The 20,241-nt window shown below is 48.4% G+C and overlaps 1 protein-coding gene across 1 annotated transcript in view; it reads left to right on the forward strand.

Moving 5' to 3' along the window:
• LOC138643350 (NFX1-type zinc finger-containing protein 1-like) overlaps positions 1–20,241 on the forward strand; it is a 245,980-nt gene that overhangs the window by 29,561 nt on the left and 196,178 nt on the right. The window contains exon 2 of the mRNA XM_069732272.1: positions 16,167–16,340. Within this exon, the coding sequence (XP_069588373.1) occupies positions 16,167–16,340 (174 nt within the window). The remainder of the gene's footprint in view (positions 1–16,166; positions 16,341–20,241) is intronic.

Raw genomic sequence — 20,241 nt, forward strand, 5'->3', positions numbered from 1 at the left:
CAGCTCATTTTCTTAATTATAAAAAAATGTTATCTTTATTCAAATCCTCTTAAAAACATTGTTAGAGATCAAGACCGAAAGGGATAGCTAGTCCCACATAATAATAAAACTTTACGCGTTTCGAACCATGTGTGAGTCTTAATCATAATGAGTAAAATACAAAGTTCCTGACTTGATATCCTGCTCAAGAGAGGAAATGACATTTGTGAAACAGCTGATGAGTAATCAATATTAGAACACATACCAATCAATAAGGTACACTCCACACTTAAGAAACCACATATAACATGTAATTCAAAACCTATGGAGCAATATCCCAAAGATTATTTCTATATTAAACAAAAAAATTCCTTTTTAGAACCCCTTACTGCCATCATACAGGATAGTACGTCCAATGGCAGTATATCCCGCTTGATGTGGGTTCCGGTGGTGAACCCACCTCAAAGCCGGGACATGTCAGCTATTTTGAACAGCTGACATGTGGCCCCAATAGACGGGGGGCAGAATCGCGATCTGCCCATGGCTATTAACTAGTTAAATGCCGCTGTCAAACTCTGATAGCGGCATTTAATAAGCGCATCCGGCCGGAAATGCGCGCATCGGTGACCCCGGTGACCGGTAATCGGGGGTCATCGGTGTGTCAGCATGACAACCAGAGGTCTCCTTGAGACCTCTATGGTTGTTGATGCCGGATTGCTGTGAGCACCACCCAGTGGTCAGCGCTCATAGCAATGCTGTAATTCTACTATATAGAGGCGATCTCAGCATCGCCTCTAAGTAGGAGAACCAATCAACTTGTGGCAGCTTCTAGCCTCCCATGGAGGCTATTGAAACATGCCAAAAGTAAAAAACAAATGTTTTTAAAAATATGAAAAAAATAAAAAAAGCATAAAAGTTCAAATCACCCCCTTTTGCCCCATTCAAAATAAAACAATAAAAATAAAATCAAACATAGGCATATTTCATATCGCCGTGTTCAGAATCGCCCAATCTATCAATAAAAAAAAGTATTGACCTGATCGCTAAATGGCGTAGCGAGAAAAAAAAACAAAGCACCAAAATTACGTGGGACTAGCTATCCCTTTCTGTCTTGATCTCTAACAATGTTTTTATAGGATTTGAATAAAGAACAAAGTTTTTTTTATAATCAAGAAGATGTGTTGGATTATCATGGATTAACCATTCAAGTGAATGGGTCTGAGCATATGTCAGTTTGTTGCCACGGACCGTGTGTCCGTGAGCGTGTGTCAGCACGGGCTACAAAACATCTCACACACGTGCACACAGAGAACACAAATGGATGTCATCCGTGTGATAGGCACTGACGCCAGGGAAGAAGCGCTACAGTAAGCGAAGTTTGCTGGTGCTGAAGATACTCTCATCATTCTCCTGTGCTCTGCCGGCGATCAGCGTGAGCAGGGGTTTGGGGTGTTGATGTCTCCTTTGCTTTGCATTGTCAGATGAGATCAAGCCCATGGTTTAGTAATGGAGGTGTCTGTAAGACACCTCTCCATTACTAATCCTATAGTTACATGGTAAATAAGGACACTGCCAGAATAAAGTCTTTTATTAGAAATAAACCAAAACACAGTTTTCTAGTTTTATTTAAAAATAATAAACAGTTATACTCACCTAACGCCTAATTCCACCAAAGCCCTCATCTCCTGTAATAAAACTAAAATAAAAAACAACAATATCCTTCACCTGTCCATCGTTCTGTCCCACGCCGTAATCCATGTCTGGGGGATAAATAGCTTTCAGCCTGGACGATGCCAAGATGTGACCGTCCAGGCTGAGAACCACTGGTAAATGAGCTGCTGTGAACACAGCATCATTGACAATTGATTGACATCGAAGTTACCGCTGGTCAGTGAGGCTGCGTTCTCAGCAGGGATGAACTGTGGCTACTTCAGTTGGTTAAAACCAAGCACACCATTGTTTTTCTTGTGAAATTCTCAATAAGTTTGATGTGTCACATAACCCTCTTCCCATTGGAGAAAATAAAGTTGGATCCAAAATGGCAACCATGGTCACCACCAATCTTGCAAAGTTTTTCCCCTCCCATATACTAATGTGCCACAAATAGGAAGTTGATATCACCAACCATTCCCATTTATTTTAGGTGTATCCATATAATGGCCTAAACCTGTATATACAGTGCCTTGCGAAAGTATTCGACCCCCTGGAACTTTTCAATCTTTTCCCACATATCATGCTTCAAACATAAAGATACTGTGATGAGGGAACAGCCGCCATCTTTCAACGGTCATACTAACAGATTGGCGTGACTCCATTTTGTCTCCTGGTCACAGGTCTGCAAAGAGGAGTGCTCCTGGCCCCCACCTTTTCTAATGAATAAAGTTCCTATTAGTATGAGCTCAGTGAGGAAACCACGCCAGCAGGGGGCTTGGAAATGCTTGGGGGCTTAATTAAAACACGCATGCCAAGTGGCCACTGGATACACATCTATTAAGGCAGCCCAGTCGAACCGTCTCCAACATGGAATTGTGAATTATGGACGCATCGTCCGAGGTACCGGCTCGCAAAAATATTCTCCTCGCCCTAAAGAAATTGTGCATCTAACAGTGCGACTCCCGTGGCGGTGGGAGGTCTGAAACCCGAGATATAGGGATCAGCCTCCCACAGGGACCAAATGGGTCCAGGTTTGATCCCAGTACGACTGGCAGAACAAACCACAGGCGCTGGTACTGCCCGTGTGCTGATCCGATCATCCTGAGAGAAGTTATCCCATTTATTAGATATTGGAATAAATCTTGCAGGGAGGCAGAGGGGGTGGAGATTGCTAAGCCCACCCAGCTGCAGGCGGGGGGGCTCAGCCAGGTTTAAGAAGAAGCTGAGGTCACTGGGAGAGTCTCACTCCACAGAAGAAGATGATGATGATATCTTAAGGAACAGGGTATGCCAGCCAGAGGGGAGCAAGCACACGCTTTCTGGGGGCTGCCCGGCAACTAAGTTTTGGACCTGCGGAATGCTGCGCCCCCCCGGCTTCCACAAGCGACCTTCAACCTGGTAAATTGACCTCCAGCTTTATACCTTTAAGCCTTGTATTATTATTGTTATATTGTACTCTGACTGTAACTCTTGATATATTGTGATTGTATATTTCTTGTAATTATCTAGTGCGCCCTTAAGGCAATTAAATCATAAATTAATTAATTTTGGGCTGATCCTTTTACTCTGATTGCGAATCTTAGAATACCCAGTGTGGGTAACAGGGCAGTCTCCCCGGCGGCCATTTGCTCTAGGTGCAGTTCCCTTACTGACCTGAGAGACAAAGGGGGCGCCGGAGAGCTGGGCCTGTGTAGTGACGTCACGGATTGGTGACGTGGGAGGAAGGGGTAATCCTTCACAGAGGTGGCAGCGTACGTGGGATCAGAGTAATAGTGTGCGTGGGACCCCTACTCCCAGACACTAAAGACTACCAGTGGTAACTTTCACTGCTGGGGTCTTAAATAATAATAAGTTGTGTGCAAGGTCCGGGTTACAGCTGTGTCAGTAACCAGAGGTTCCAAAGATGGCGGAAGGCACCAGGAGTGCAGTGATGGCGCAGGCCAGTGCTATGGTCAATGAGGAGGTGGTGGTGGACGGTACCGTTCAAGGCGAGGGGGAGCTCAGCCCAGACTCCCCAAGGAGCCAGCCACCCGTGCTTAGTCCGGAAAGGAACTACTCACCACCTGCCCGCCCCAGCCTGTCCACATCAGAGGCCCTGGTTGCAGCGGCAGTGGCACGTCTCGAGGCGGGTAATGAAGACGCCTATATGAGACTCATGGCAGCTGCCGAGAAAGCAGAGGAGCGAGAGCGGGCAGAACGCCGTGAGGTAGCGGAGCGGGCAGAGAAAGCTGCAGAGCGGGCAGAGAAAGCTGCAGAGAGTGCAGCGGAGCGCCAGCACCGACTGGAGATGGCTCAACACGGGCTCCCGCTGGACACCCCAGCACCACCAGACTCCAGGGCTTCCAAAGTCCGGGCCGAGGACTTCCCTCTGCTTGAGAAGGATGAAGACCTGGATTCCTTCTTGCTGGCGTTTGAAAGGACCTGCCTTCAACATCATCTGGCCCCGGATCAGTGGGCAAGATACCTGACCCCCCGTTTGAGGGGTAAGTCCATGAAAGTTTTGGGGGACTTACCTGCCGGGGCGGAGCAGGACTACAGCAGCATCAAGCGGGCCCTGATCCAGCACTACAACCTCACCCCAGAGTCCTACCGCAAGAAGTTCCAGAGCCTGCAGCGGGGCCCAAAGGACACCTGGACCGACCACATGCGGGCGTTGCTGAGAGCTGCAGAGCACTGGACCTCGGGTCTAGCGCTCACCACCCGCCAGGAGGTCCAGGAACTGTTCGTCACGGAGCAGTTCTTGTGGAACTGCCCAGAGGACCTCCAGCAGTTCCTCTGTGACCGGAAACCGAAGGGGGCTTCTGCTACAGCCGCCCTGGCAGACGAGTATGCCAATAACAGGGCGCCTGAGCCGAAGAAGCCTGCCAGCAGCTCCTGGAGAGGGGGTAAGCCCAATCCTGCCCCTGTTTCCCCAGCCCCCAGACTGCAAGGGGTGTACCCCCCTGCTGCCCTCTCCAGGCCAGGCGCAGAACCCAGACGTTGTCATCACTGCAACCAGCTGGGACACTTCAAAGCTGTATGTCCCCAGCGTCTTCAGGCCCCATCCCTGTCCCCGGAACCGTCCACTGTTTTATGTGTGGGAGGGGGTGGTGGGAGGTCCCTGGACAATTACCAACCCGTCACTATCGGCCGCTCAGCGGTCATGGGACTGCGGGACACAGGCGCTGAACGAACCCTGGTACGTCCTGAGGTGGTGTCCCCTCAAGACTTGGTGCCGGGGAGAACCCTGTCCGTCTCTGGAATTGGAGGCGTGGAACCGGCGCTGCCTGTCGCAAAGGTGTTTTTGGACTGGGGCGCCAGGAGGGGAGTGCGGGAGGTGGGAGTAACGTCAAATATTCCTGCTAATGTATTACTTGGGACCGATTTGGGGCGGCTAGTGTCTCAGTATGTGGCCACTGAACCCCCAAGTTCGGCTCCCCAAGAATGTCATGACTCTACTGTGAATGTTGATGTGTTGAATGTGCCTCCAACGGTGGGGGAGGGAGTGAAACCTGAGGGTACTCCATGCACTGACACCACACACGCAGGGCTCACAGTGAGGACAAGTGAGGAGACTGTAGGGGAGAGCTCAGAGGTGGAGGGAGGGGCTGCTACGGGCAGTGTAGGGCCCCTAAGTGAATCCAGCCTGCTGAGTCTAGGACCCCTGCAGGAAGAGGAACAGGCCATGGGGGGAGGAGGCGTCCCGGGAGAGGAGCCACCAGGTAAGACCCCAGGGCAGGAGTTCCCCACACCCGGGATGTCAGGAGGGCAGGGAAGTCTGCCTGACCCGGCGACTTGGTCAGGAGTCGGGGGGAAGCAGGCGCTACCCGTGGGCACAGCGTTCGTGGCCGCTGTCACCAGGAGTGGGAGCGCCGGAGCCCAAGGAGCCTTGCAGAGGTCCGACGGCTCCCCCCTCTCTGACCAAGTGACTGCCGAGTCAGACAGCGGCCAGGAGACAGATCCCGGGAAGCTGACGGTGGATGTGGCAGTGTCGTCCATTCTCGCCACATCGGGTCAGGGATTTCAGGCAGCGTTGGAAGCTGATGCTAGACTGAAAGCTCTTAAGGAGCAGGCGGCACAGCCTCCCGGGGAGTCAGACCGCGAGCGGGTGGTCTGGGACCAGGGACGGCTGTACCGGGTATCGGTCCAGCAGGGCTCACCGGAGGCATGGCCCAGGGACCGACAGTTAGAGGCAGCCTCAAAGAGAGACAGGGGAGGAGGCAGAGACTGCCTCAGAGAGAGAGAGAGGGGAGGGGGCAGAGACAGCCTCAGAGAGAGAAGGAGGAGGGGGCAGAGACAGCCTCAAAGAGACGGAGGAGGGGGCAGAGACAGCCTCAGAGAGAGAGAGGAGGGGGCAGAGACAGCCTCAGAGAGAGAGAGGAGGGGGCAGAGACAGCCTCAGAGAGAGACAGAGGGGGAGGCAGAGACCGCCTCAGAGAGAGGAGGAGGCAGAGACAGCCTCCGAGAGAGACGGAGGAGGGGGCAGAGACAGCCTCAGAGAGAGAAGGAGGAGGGGGCAGAGACAGCCTCAGAGAGAGAGAGGAGGGGACAGAGACAGACTCAGAGAGAGACAGAGGGGGAGGCAGAGACCGCCTCAGAGAGAGGAGGAGGCAGAGACAGCCTCCGAGAGAGACGGAGGAGGCGCAGATCGCCTCAGAAAGAGAGGGGAGGAGGCCGAGACAGCCTCAGAGAGAGAAGGAGGAGGGGGCAGAGACAGCCTCAGCGAGAGACAGAGGAGGAGGCAGAGACTGCCTCAGAGAGAGAGAGGGGAGGGGGCAGAGACAGCCTCAGGGAGAGAAGGAGGAGGGGCAGAGACAGCCTCAGAGAGAGAGAGGAGGGGGCAGAGACAGCCTCAGAGAGAGACGGAGGAGGAGGCGGAGACCGCCTCAGAAAGAGAGGGGAGGAGGCAGAGACAGCCTCAGAGAGAGAAGGAGGAGGGGGCAAAGATAGCCTCAGAGAGAGAGAGGAGGGGGCAGAGACAGCCTCGGAGAGAGACAGAGGAGGAGGCGGAGACCGCCTCAGGAAGAGTGGGGAGGAGACAGAGACGGCCTCAGAGAGAGAAGGAGGAGGGGCAGAGACAGCCTCAGAGAGAGAGAGCGGAGGGGCAGAGACAGCCTCAGAGAGAGACAGAGGGGGAGGCAGAGACCGCCTCAGAAAGAGAGGGGAGGAGGCAGAGACAGCCTCAGAGAGAGACAGAGGAGGGACAGAGACAGCCTCAGAGAGAGAGAGGAGGAGGCAGAGACAGGCTCAGAGAGAGACCGGGGAGGAGGCAGAGACAGCCTCAGAAAGAGGGGAGAGGCAGAGACCGTCTCAGAGCGAGAGAGAGGAGGGACAGAGTCGGCCTCGAAGAGGAGGAGGCAGAGACAGGCTCAGGGAGAGAGAGGCAAAGACCATAGTAATGCTGATGGGTTGTCCTGGCAAGGAGAAGGTGTGGAAGGGCGCATGGGGGAACACAGGAATGTGATGCCCCCTAGCACCCTCTAAAGCAGGGAGGTGTGATGAGGGAACAGCTGCCATCTTTAGACGGGCATACTAACAGATTGGCGTGACTCCATTTTGTCTCCTGGTCACAGGTCTGCAAAGAGGAGTGCTCCTGGCCCCCACCTTTTCTAATGAATAAAGTTCCTATTAGTATGGTAATGGGCTGAGCTCAGTGAGGAAACCACGCCAGCAGGGGGCTTGGAAATGCTTGGGGGCTTAATTAAAACACGCATGCCAAGTGGCCACTGGATACACATCTATTATGGCAGCCCAGTCGAACCGTCTCCAACATGGAATTGTGAATTATGGACGCATCGTCCGAGGTACCGGCTCATAAAATATTCTCCTCGCCCTAAAGAAATTGTGCATCTAACAGTGCGACTCCCGTGGCGGTGGGAGGTCTGAAACCCGAGATATAGGGATCAGCCTCCCACAGGGACCGAATGGGTCCAGGTTTGATCCCAGTACGACTGGCAGAACAAACCACAGGCGCTGGTACTGCCCGTGTGCTGATCCGATCATCCTCAGAGAAGTTATCCCATTTATTAGATATTGGAATAAATCTTGCAGGGAGGCAGAGGGGGTGGAGATTGCTAAGCCCACCCAGCTGCAGGCGGGGGGGCTCAGCCAGGTTTTAGAAGAAGCTAAGGTCACTGGGAGAGTCTCACTCCACAGAAGAAGATGATGATGATATCTTAAGGAACAGGGTATGCCAGTCAGAGGGGAACAAACACACGCTTTCTGGGGGCTGCCCGGCAACTAAGTTTTGGACCTGCGGAATGCTGCGCCCCCCGGGTTCCACAAGCGACCTTCAACCTGGTAAACTGACCTCCAGCTTTATACCTTTAAGCCTTGTATTATTATTGTTATATTGTACTCTGACTCTTGATATATTGTGATTGTATATTTCTTGTAATTAGCTAATGCGCCCTTAAGGCAATTAAATCATAAATTAATTTTGGGCTGATCCTTTTACTCTGATTGCGAATCTTAGAATACCCAGTGTGGGTAACAGGGCAGTCTCCCCGGCGGCCATTTGCTCTAGGTGCAGTTCCCTTACTGACCTGAGAGACAAAGGGGGCGCCGGAGAGCTGGGCCTGTGTAGTGACGTCACGGATTGGTGACTTGGGAGGAAGGGGTCATCCTTCACAGATACCAAATGTAAATTTTGGGTGAAGAATCAACAACACGTGGAACACAATTATGAAGTTGAATGAAATTTATTGGTTATTTTACATTTTTTGGAAATTCAAAAACTGAAAAGTGGGGCGTGCAATATTATATGGCCCCTTTAACTTAATACTTTTGCTGCGATTACAGCTGCAAGTCACTTGGGGTATGTCTCTATCAGTTTTGTACATCGAGAGACTGAAATTCTTGCCCATTCTTCCTTGGCAAACAGCTCGAGCTCAGTGAGGTTTGATGGAGATCGTTTGTGAACAGCAGTTCTCAGCTCTTTCCACATATTCTCGATTGGTTTGAGGTCTGGACTCTGACTTGGCCATTCTAACACCTGGATACGTTTATTTGTGAACTATTCCATTGTAGATTTTGCTTTATGTTTGGGATCATTGTCTTGTTGAAAGACAAATCTCCATCCCAGTCTCAGGTCTTTTGCAGACTCCAACAGGTTTTCTTAAAGAATGGTCCTGTATTTGGCTCCATCCATCTTCCCATCAATTTTAACCATCTTCCCTGTCCCTGCTGAAGAAAAGCAGGCCCAAACCATGATGCTGCCACCACCATGTTTGACAGTGGGGATGGTGTGTTCAGGGTGATGAGCTGTATTGCCTTTACACCAAACATATCGTTTGACATTGTTGCCAAAAAGTTTGATTTTGGTTTCATCTGACCAGAGCACCTTCTTCCACATGTTTGGTGTGTCTCCCAGGAGGCTTGTTGCAAACTTTAAACAACGCTTTTTATGGATATCTTTGAGAAATGGCTTTCTTCTTGCCACTCTTCCATAAAGGCCAGATTTGTGCAATGTATGACTGATTGTTGTCCTATGGACAGACTGTCCCACCTCAGCTGCAGATCTCTGCAGTTCATCCATAGTGATCATGGGCCTCTTGGCTGCATCTCTGATCAGTCTTCTCCTTGTTTGTGATGAAAGTTTAGAGGGACGGCCAGGTCTTGGTAGATTTGCAGTGGTATGATACTCCTTCCATTTCAATATGACCGCTTGCACAGTGCTTGGGATGTTTAAAGTTTTGGAAATCATTTTGTATTCAAATCCGGCTTTAAAATTCTCCACAACAGTATCACGGACCTGCCTGCTGTGTTCCTTGGTCTTCATGATGCTCTCTGTGCTTCAAACAGAACCCTGAGACTATCACAGAGCAGGTGCATTTATACGGAGACTTGATTACACACAGGTGGATTATATTTATCATCATTAGGCATTTAACACAACATTGGATCATTTAGAGTTCCACAATGAACTTCTGGAGGGAGTTTGCTGCACTGACAATAAAGGGGCCGAATAATATTGCACGCCCCACTTTTCAGTGTTTGATTTTCCACAAAAACTTAAAATAACCAATATATTTCATTCAACTTCACAATTGTGTTCCACTTGTTGATTCTTCACCAAAAATTGACATTTGGTATCGTTATGTTTGAAGCATGATATGTGGCAAAACGTCGAAAAGTTCCAGGGGGCCGAATACTTTCGCAAGGCACTGTATATACAGTGGGTACGGAAAGTATTCAGACCCCTTTACATTTTTCACTCTTTGTTTCATTACACCCATTTGTTAAATTCAAAAAAGTTCATTTTTTCACATTAATGTACACTCTTCACCCCATCTTGACTGAATAGAAACAGAAATGTAGAAATGTTTGCAAATTTAATGTAAAAGAAAAACTGAAATATCACATGGTCATAAGTATTCAGACCCTTTGCTCAGACACTCATATAAGTCACATGCTGTCCATTTCCTTGTGATCCTCCTTGAGATGATTCTACTCCTTCATTGGAGTCCAGCTGTGTTTAATTAAACTGATAAGACTTGATTTGGAAAGGCTCACACCTGTCTATTTAAGACCTCACAGCTCACAGTGCATGTCAGACCAAATGAGAATCACGAGGTCAAAAGAACTGGCCAAGTAGCTCAGAGACAGAATTGTGGCAAGGCACAGATCTGGCAAAGGTTACTACAGAATTTCTGAAGGACTCCCAGACTACGAGAAATAAGATTCTCTGGTCTGATGAGATGAATATAGACATTTTTGGTGATAATTCTAAACAGTATGTGTGGAGAAAACGGGCACTGCTCATCACCTGCCCAATACAATCCCAACAGGAAAACATGGTGGCAGCATCATGCTATGGGGGTGTTTTTCAGCTGCAAGGACAGGATGACTGGTTGCCATTGAAGGAAATAGGAATGCGGCCAAGTATAGAGATATCCTGGATGAAAACCTCTTCCAGAGTTCTCTGGACCTCAGACTTGGCCAAAGGTTCACCTTCCAACAAGAAAATTACCCTAAGCACACAGCTAAAATAACAAAGGCATGGCTTCATAACACCTCTGTGACCATTCATAACTGGCCCAGCCAGAGCCCTGACTTAAACGCAACTGAGCATCTCTGGAGAGACCTGAAAATGGCTGTCCACCAACTTTCACCATCCAACCGGAACTGGAGAGGATCTGCAAGGAACTAGTGGCAGAGGATCCCCAAATCCAGGTGTGAAAAATTGGAAAGTAAATTGGAATAATTAACCAAAAAACCTGCAAAGGCTTCCTAAGCAATTAAAAAGGTCCCTTAGTCTGTTTCAGTAGGCTCCACAATCACAAGGAAGACTGCTGACATGACAGATGTCCAAGAGGCAGTAATTGCCACACTCCACAAGGAGGGTAAGCCACAAATGGCCATTGCTAAAGAAGCTGTCTGTTCACACAATGCTGTATCCAAGCATAATAATGGAAAGTTGAGTGGAAGGAAAAAGTGTGGTAAAAAAAGATGCACAAGCAACCGGGATAACCGCAGCCTTGAAAGGATTAAGAAAAGGCCATTCAAAAATTGGGGGGCGATTCACAATGAGTAGACTGCTGCTGGAGTAATTGCTTCAAAAGTCACCACACACAGACATATCCAGGACATGGGTTACAAGTGTCGAATTTCTTGTGTCATGACCAACAGACAATGCCAGAAGCGTTTTACCTGGGCCATGGAGAAAAAGAATTGAACTGTTGCTCAGTGATCCAAGGTGTTATTTTCAGATGAAAGTAAATTTTGCATTTGATTTGGAAATCAAACTCCCAGAGTCTGGAGGAAGAGCTGAGAGGCTCACAATCCTAGCTGCTTGAGGTCTAGTGTGAAGTTTCCACAATCCGTGATGGTTTGGGGAGCCATGTCATCTGCTGGTGTTGGTCCACCGTTTTATCAAGACCAAAGTCAGTGCAAGGAAAATTTACCAGGAAATTTTAGAGCACTTCATGCTTCCCTCTGCTGACAAGCGTTATGGAGATTGAAATTTCATTCTCCAGCAGGATTTGGCACCTGTCCACACTGCCAAAAGTACAAATACCTGATTTAAAAACAACAGTATCACTTGCCTGACCTTATGGGGTATTGTCAAGATGAAGATGAGAGACAACAGACCCAACACTGCAGAGGAGCTGAAGGCTGCTATCAAAGCAACTTGGGCTTCCATAACACCTCAGCAAAGCCACAGGCTGATCGCCTCTATGCCACGCCACAATGATGCAGTAATTGAATTAAAAGGAGCCCTGATCAATAGTCTAGTGCATTTACTGAACATACATTTCAGTAGGCCAATATTTCGAATTTTAAAATAATTTTTCAAGCTGGTGTTATAAAGTATTCTAATTTACTGAGATAATGACTTTTGGGTTTTCAGTGGCTGTAAGCCATAATCATCAACATTAACAGAAATAAACACTTGAAATAGATCACTCTGTTTGTAATGATTCTATATACAAGTAATATGAGTTTCACTTTTTGTATTGAAGAACTGAAATAAATTAACTTTTTGATAATATTCTAATTTTGTGAGAAGCACCTGTATATCTATTCAATCTGTTTTATTCTAACCTGTCACTGTGTGATTTTAATGTACGCAGCAAAAGAATTGCCACCTTTTATTCTGCCTAATATGTATTTATGTGTTTTGACGAATATTTCCTTTGAAATGATGTGTAAATGACAGAGAATTGCTCTGTGTAAAAGCTCATGTTAAAATCGCATTGTAATCGGATTGCAATCTCACTACACTCGGATGTAAAGTGGATGCTAGGTATGAAAAATCAGATTGTACTTGCATGACACTCATATGACACTCGCATTACACTTGTGCGACTCTTGACAGGGAGACTCTGACTAATCTTTCATACGATTAAAGGGACTCTGTCACCTCAATTTGGAGGGATATGAAAATGAATTGTTACCGGTCAGATGGGCGGCGTATCCTCGTAATTTCTCCTCCCTGTCTGTCTCCTTTTTTCGCAATAGTTTAGTGCATAAGAGTATGTGTGCGCTATAGTTGGCGCGTGTGCCTGCAGTCTTCAGTGGCGTCCGCGTGACATCCCCCTTGAGAACCGAAGGACCCAGTACCGAGTTCCCCTAGCCCTTGGGGGCGATCCATCTTGGCGTCACGAATAGGATCTACTTAAGCCTGAAAAACCATGTGCTCCTAAGAACTATGCCAGAATTGTGCTTGAACTGGGATTTACTAAAGGACTGTATATTGCAAAAGACCGCCAAAAATTCCCGCCAAAATTGCCGCCATTACCGCTCCACGAGAAGCGCAGGAGAAGAAGAATGTCGTGTCGTGGGCGTGAACGAACTGAGAAGCGCAAAAAATAATGGCCGCCCAGTCTTAATTTCTCTGTACCTTGAGGACGTGTCCGTCAGCAGCCGAGATCCGCCTCCTGATCCTCAATTGCGGGCGGAGACAAAGGAACAGAAACCGCCCCCGGAGAAGAGAGCAGGAAAAGGAAGAGGAAGGGGCAAGCCACGTGGGAGACGCCATGGCCAACCTCCCGGAATCAGACCGTGGGGTAGAAGCCGAGGACTGCCCCAGCCACCTTGGCGGACACCGCAGCCGGGCATCACCCGATGGCCCTGACTTCCTGCAGGCCGGCGTGGAGGAGTTAATGGACCAGCTCCTACAAATGCGGCTGAGCGCCAAGGCCACATGCCGGACAACGCCTACAGAGGATCCAACAGCACCACCTGCAACACCGCTCCCTGCATCGCTTCCAGAGCCGCTGCCAGCACCGCTGCAGATGCCACCGCCAGTGGAACCGACCGGCACCGAAGACACCGCTGCGGCATGTAAGGACGCTGACCCTGCCCCGGTGACCGAGGAACTGCTGATAGGCCCTTTAGCAGCGCCACCTCCCCGTGGTACCCACCGGCTCCAGCATCTTGAGACTTCGGACCAGGCCACGGGAATGGAGCAATTCATGAAGGCCCCAATTGCGCACACCACCCTGCCAGGTGAGCTATATGCAGAGCGGACAGTGTACCGCTGGGTGAATCCCGGACCAGACTTTATGGAGTTCCCCGGGGCGGAAAGCAGAAAGGAGAAACCGTGGAAGTCTTAAGTTGGGAGGACTACCAGGCCCAGCTTGCCCGCAAGTGGGAGGAAATGGAGGAAAAACATCAGGCCCAACGCAGAGTCTTTGACAAACGTGACCTACAGGTCAAAGCCCAGGCCCGCAAGGACAGTACCTCTAACCAGGCCCCGTGTAAGCAGGGCATAGTCGTAGTCTTTAAACTGCAAGGAGGATGGGGTTTCATCAAAGAGCAGGGACTTTATGCAGAGATCTTCGTGAACCGGAGGGACGTAGAATCTCATCTCTGGGAAGGACATCCAGACAGAGACCTGTATCCAGGAGATAGTGTCACCTACACCAGGCAATTCGGTGAAAAAGGATGGTTTGCTCTAAATGTACACAAGCGCAGAGATCCCAAGGCACCCAGCTCTAAGACACCAGCTATGCATTCTCCTGTCACCACAACGCCACCTTGTGTTAAGACAACTGCCACTACAACCACTACTACTGTCACTCCTACCTGCACCTTTACTAGGACCACAGTGTGTACTGTTACCACTACAGAAACCGCGGTAACTACTGAACCCACTCCAATGGTAACCTGTGCCAAGGTTACCCCAGAGCAGAACTCAGTGGGCACTCAGACCCCCATTTGGAGTGAGGGGCCTCATATGTCGCACCTGATGGTCGCCGGTATCCCAGAGGACTGCCCCCACCAGTGCCACCGCCAGAACTGTTTCAGTAATCTAAAAGTCTGAACTGACTGTAAATAGTTAACTGTTCATCCTTTGCTGCTACTTTCAAGTTTAAACCAGTCCAGGGTTATTTCTTAAAGGGGTCCCATGTTTAAAGGGATCCTTATTTACAAAGTTGCCTTTTTCTTTTGCCTTAAAGAACATTTGAATCATGGATGGTGAATGATTCACAAACTGTCCTTGTAAATAGTTTGGACCTTCTTAAGGGTGCTTTCTACTGGTTTTACAAAGGAGGCTTTTACAAAGACTGCTTTCATTAGAGACTGCTACTAATCTTGTTATAAGAACTGCTTTGTTTTTCAAACCTGAAGAAAATCCCGTTGGTGTGGCAGAATTCCGGGTCAGGATACACGTCTTGTAGCTTTGCTCAGGACAGACACTAGCTGGGCTTTGGCTCAGGTAGTGGGTCCCTGACAGGGGTGGGATCCTGTCAGAGACCTAGACAGAAGGCCACAAAGCTGCGCCTGCCCCACGTGCAGCAGCTCCCAGAAAGAGACACGAACAGAGAACTGTATTGTAAAGCGTGAGAAGTCATAGCAAAAGGAGAGGAAACCAGAAGGAGTTCTGCCCTACACAGGCTGCCTCCTTCTGAGGCGCAGGATCCCAGTAGCCGGAACACCGAGGGAGCAACAGTTATTTTATTCCTTGCTCCAGAGACCGGCAGGACAGCTAATTCCACGTTACCTGTCTGCCCTATACCCAGGAGGCAAGGTGGCACCCACAAGAGGCTGGGGCATGATAGAGTCCCTCTAAAAAGCCTCACGCCACCAGTCATACAGGTTTGACCTATCCATCTGGGGGGACAGAGACACAACATCTAGAACACCTACAACAGTTGTGAGGACCTTATGAGAAGCTCAGCAGTAAGGTACTACAACACCCAGGCGCTAGAGGAAGGCTACTGTTTTCCACCTGGATAAGGGGACTCTGGATTTGCCTCCAAACCGGCCGGGCTCTGCCTGCCCTGTGATCTCATGCTCTGGACTGTGGATGCTGAAGCCTTCAGTAAAAAGTAAAGAGACTGCAACCTTGTGTCATCGTTCTTCACTGCGCCTCACACCATTCACCATCTACACACCAGGAAGCCCTGGGGACATACTTCACCTGTGGGAAGGTATACCATCTAGCTGCAATAACATCACCCCAGCGGACCCCTAAGCAGCATCGGTCACCCTGACCGAATACCACAGGTGGCGTCACGAACAATTATCCCTTTAAAGACCTGTCCTCCTTATTTTAACGGACCTCCCGAGGGCCACGGACCGGGTCAGCCACCGTGACATCCCCCTTGAGAACCGAAGGACCCGATACCGAGTTCCCCTAGCCCTTGGGGGCGATCCAGATCAAGTTCATAGAGGCGCACAACTGTTCTTTTAACTTGCCAGTTCTACTGCTTTCCTTTGCTTATGTGAGCACTATTAAAACGGTGGTACGTGAACCATATTGCTTACCATGTCAATGAATCTAGTTTGTCTTTCGGTAGAAAATAAAAACACCACTTTGGTATTGTACGGATTAATTTAACATTTGATAAACAATGAATATTTTTTAAATTCATATAGTTATTTAGAAAATTGGCTAATATGGTATTGGTTTCTAACACATAGCTGTAATATAAGGTTGTAAGGTAAGGGTGTAGGGTATAAGCAGCAAAGCAGTTACAAAATTCCCTTACGAAAAAGTGATTATCAGGTATTTTTGATTAAGTTTCGAGTGTTCTTCATGTAGATTCTATAGTTATATTGGCAAACACTGTAACACTGCTTGTTTCTATTGCATTTTCATACAGGTGACCCATATACGTTATTAGCTGCATCTGGAGGCTTGCTTGGTATTACAAATATGGATAACAATACAAATAAAAATCGAAGAGGAAGAGCACATTCTGAGACCAGAAGTCGAACAGGGGCAAGATTGGAGGTACATCATGCCGCTGGTGCCCAGCACAGCCAAATACGTTCTGGTAAGCAGCCGAATTATCACAAGTAACAAACCAATCCAGCTAGATAGGGTTATCAGGAAATATGTCTATGCTGAAAGGACAAGCACACACAATAGACTAACATCCACCAAACTCACTGATATCGATGGGTTTAGCCAACAATTTAATGTGTAGTAGTGCCCTTGGCTGATAATGTCATGGGAGATAAGGATCCAGCCTGTCCAATCCTTTGTTCTTTAACCCCTTCCTCAGGGTCGTATTTAGAGTTTCTGCTGCCCTAGGCACTTTTAGTGCTGCCTCCCCCATTGGTGAGTATGACACTATCGGCAGTGACTTTGGCAAAAATCGCTTATGTGAAAGTAGCCTTCTGCAGCAGACCCGGCAGTTTTTCCGCATCTGACGTGTAACGGATCACATATGGCAGCACTGCGTTCGGCCTCATTCATTTTGCGGACATGTGCGGCACTTGTGGCTTTGCCGCGATCCCGCAAATGCAGTACTTGCAGCAATGGAAAAAAACTCTGCTAGCAGTGTTTTTTTGTCTCACTGCAAGTGCCGCAGATGTCCGCAAGTAGCCATCACTATCTGTCCCTGCACCTTGCTAGCTTATCCCTAACCATCCCTCTCTGACCTAAAATTACACTATAAAGCTTTAGAAAAACAATTTATTTACTGATATTCCTATAATATTGAGGGCTCCAGGCTATGGCGTAGACTGGGACGGGCAGTCTCCGGGTCTCCATTCTCTCTGTGCACACCCTCAGTCCCTGCCTCACTGCCTGTGCACAGACATCCCTCCACCGGACCCTGTAATCACCACTCGCAGTAGCATACTGGCAGAGGTGTATCTAGGTTTTCTGGCACCCGGGGCAAGAACTAATTTTGGCGCCCCCCCCCCCCTCCCCAAGGACATATGCGATTTGCACACTCATTAGTCATGTACCCACAAGCTCCTATACCTATTGCTCTCAATGTTCAGTGAAAAACTTAGAGAAGCAGGAAGAAAAGCTTGTTGTCACAGGACCACAAGTAGGAAAGCCGCATATGAGTGAAGTGTCCTTATGATGATGGAAACTGCAGAGCTGAATCCTGAAATCGCAGCTTCTGAATTCTCACAATTAATGCACTGCACACTTTTAGTATTCTCTCTTGCCGGCGGACAGTCATGTCAGCACAAGCATGTGATTTGTATACCTCTGACCACCTTCCGACGAAACGTGCCCGGCCTCACTCAGTTTATTCTCATTGAGTGAGGCCACACATTTCTAGTCAGCATGTGACCACATGTATGTAAATCGCCGGTACGAATCCTGACAGCATGCAGTGCGCACTGTGAGAATTCAGAAGTCTGCAGTCACAAAGAATGACCGCAGACTCATTACAGACCTGGACATCCCCTTTAATGCTCCTAACATAAATAAAAACATGAGAATTGCCATATATACTCGAGTATAAGCCGAACCGAGTATAAGCCGAGACCCCTAATTTTGCCACAAAAAACTGGGAAAATTTATTGACTCGAGTATAAGCCTAGGGTGAGAAATGCAGCAGCTACTGGTAAATTTCAAAAATAAGAATAGATACCAATAAAAGTAAAATTAATTGAGACATCAGTAGATTAAATGTTTTTGAATATCTATATTGAATCAGGAGCCCCATAAGATGCTCCATACAAAATACGCCCCATATAATGCTCCATAAAGTTCGTGATGCCCATAAGATGATCCATACAAAATATGCCTCATATAATGCTCCATAAAGTTCATGATGGGCCCCATAAGATGCTCCATACAAAATACACCCCATATAATGCTCCATAAAGTTAATGATGGACCCCATAAGATGCTCCCTACAAAAAAATATGCCCCATATAATGCTGTATAAAAGGTTAATGATGGCCCCATAAGATGTTCCCTTGAATAATATGCCCCATATAATGTTCCATAAAGGTTGATGGCCCCATAAGATGCTCCATAGAATAATATGCCCCATATGCTGCTCTATAAAGGTTGATGGCCCCATAAGATGCACCATAGAATAATATGCCCTGTATACTGCTGTTGTGATTAAAAAGAAATTACATACTCACCTGGGCAGGTGCCGATGTCCTGAGCAGGCGGGGACACCGGCGTGCTATGGGGGCCAGGTGCCGTAGTCACCGCTGGCGCAGGCCCCCGGCACTTGCGATATTCACCTGTCCCTGCTCCACCACTGCGCGCCATTGTGTCTTCCGGGTCTCTGCAGAGACTGTTCATGCAGAGGGCGCGCACTAAACACATCATCGCGCCCTCTGACCTGAAATTCACAGCCAGAGGATGTGAAAGACACAGCCCGGCGGTGGAACGGGGACAGGTGAAAATTACGTGGCTCACCCTCCCCTTTTATACTCACCCTCCTGGCGCAGTCTCTGCATTTCCCTGCTTCGTCCCGGGGGCTGCAGCTCCTTCCAGTGTTGAGCAGTCACATGGTACTGCTCATTAAAGTAATGAATATGCGCTCCATGCCTATGGGAGTGGAGTCGTGTCCATATTCATCTCCTTAATGAGCGGTACCATGTGACCGCTGAGCACAGGAAGAGCTGCCAGCGCTGAGACGATCGGAGTTGCAGGCACCGCTGGAGGAGGGTGAGTATGATGCCTTCAAGAAGGTGGGGAGGTGGGTGGGGAGTTGGGCGGGATGCCAACCCCAGACTTCCTGGCGCCCTAAGCACATGCCCTCAAGTGCCTAGTGGCAAATGTGGCCCTGCCCTTCCTAATATGCACTGTAAATATACTGCTCTATGGGAGCTGCGTTCCCGCAAACGGCAGTATATGTATGGCACCGCAATTGCGCGGTCTCACGCTGAGCGCCGTGTCAATCGGGTGCGGATGTCAGCTCTATGGGAGAGCTGACACCCCACAGCAACGCACACGATCGATGCTAACACCCATTGCGGGCATTTAACCCCTCTGAAGTCGCTGTCAGTAGAGGATCGTAGAACATCAAGCAGGGAATGGGTTCACTGCGCTCTTCCATCAGGACAATGCAATGCGATCGCATTGTCCTGAAGGTCTCCATGGAGACCTCTGGCTGCTAGATGGCCGCAGGGTCCTTCAGGGAAGGTGGCATGTATACCTGCTCACATATAAATTGGGTATTGCTGTAATCATACTGACCCAAAGAATAAAGCTGCTTTACCAATTTTACCACACGCGGAACGGTATTAAAAATAACCCAAAAAGCAATTCCTTAATTGCTGTTTTTTGTTCATTCTCTCTCCCAAAAATCGAAATAGAAAGTTATCAAAAAATGTAATTTTCACGAAAATGGTGCCAATTAAAACGTTAACTTCGTCCCGGAAAAAACAAGCCACCACATGACTCTGTCAGCCGAAATATGGAAAAATTATAGTTGTCTAAATATTGTGATGCAAAAACTAGTTTTCACAATAAAAAGCATCTTTTAGTGTGTGACAGCAGTCACAAACATAAAAACCTGATATAAATCTGGTATGGTATCACTGTAATTGCACTGACCTGAGGAATAAATTCGCCTAATCACTTATACCGCACGAGAAAGGTGTATAAAATAAATAAAACCAATTCTTCACATTCTGTTGATTTTTTTCATTCTTTCTCCCAAAAATCACAGTAAGGCTCAGAGCACATTTATCCTGTGCTCTGCATGGAGCACTTACACAGTGGTTTCCACGTAAATCTATGAAATGCATGATTAACACATAATCCCAGCGGAAGATTCCCTATAATGAGGCAGATGGAGGCACTGTGGATGCCATAGGACATGGCGGTGTCCGTCTTTGTAGGATTCCATAAAGATGCTGTCGGCAACAGTTTTGTGCACTTCTGAAAAGGACACCGCTGAACAGAGACCAGACGGAGTCCACAGTAATTCTGCTGCCTCACTATAGTGAATGGATCCCTCG

The sequence above is a fragment of the Ranitomeya imitator genome, chromosome 6, assembly GCF_032444005.1.
Source record: "Ranitomeya imitator isolate aRanImi1 chromosome 6, aRanImi1.pri, whole genome shotgun sequence".
NCBI classification, from domain to species: domain Eukaryota; kingdom Metazoa; phylum Chordata; class Amphibia; order Anura; family Dendrobatidae; genus Ranitomeya; species Ranitomeya imitator.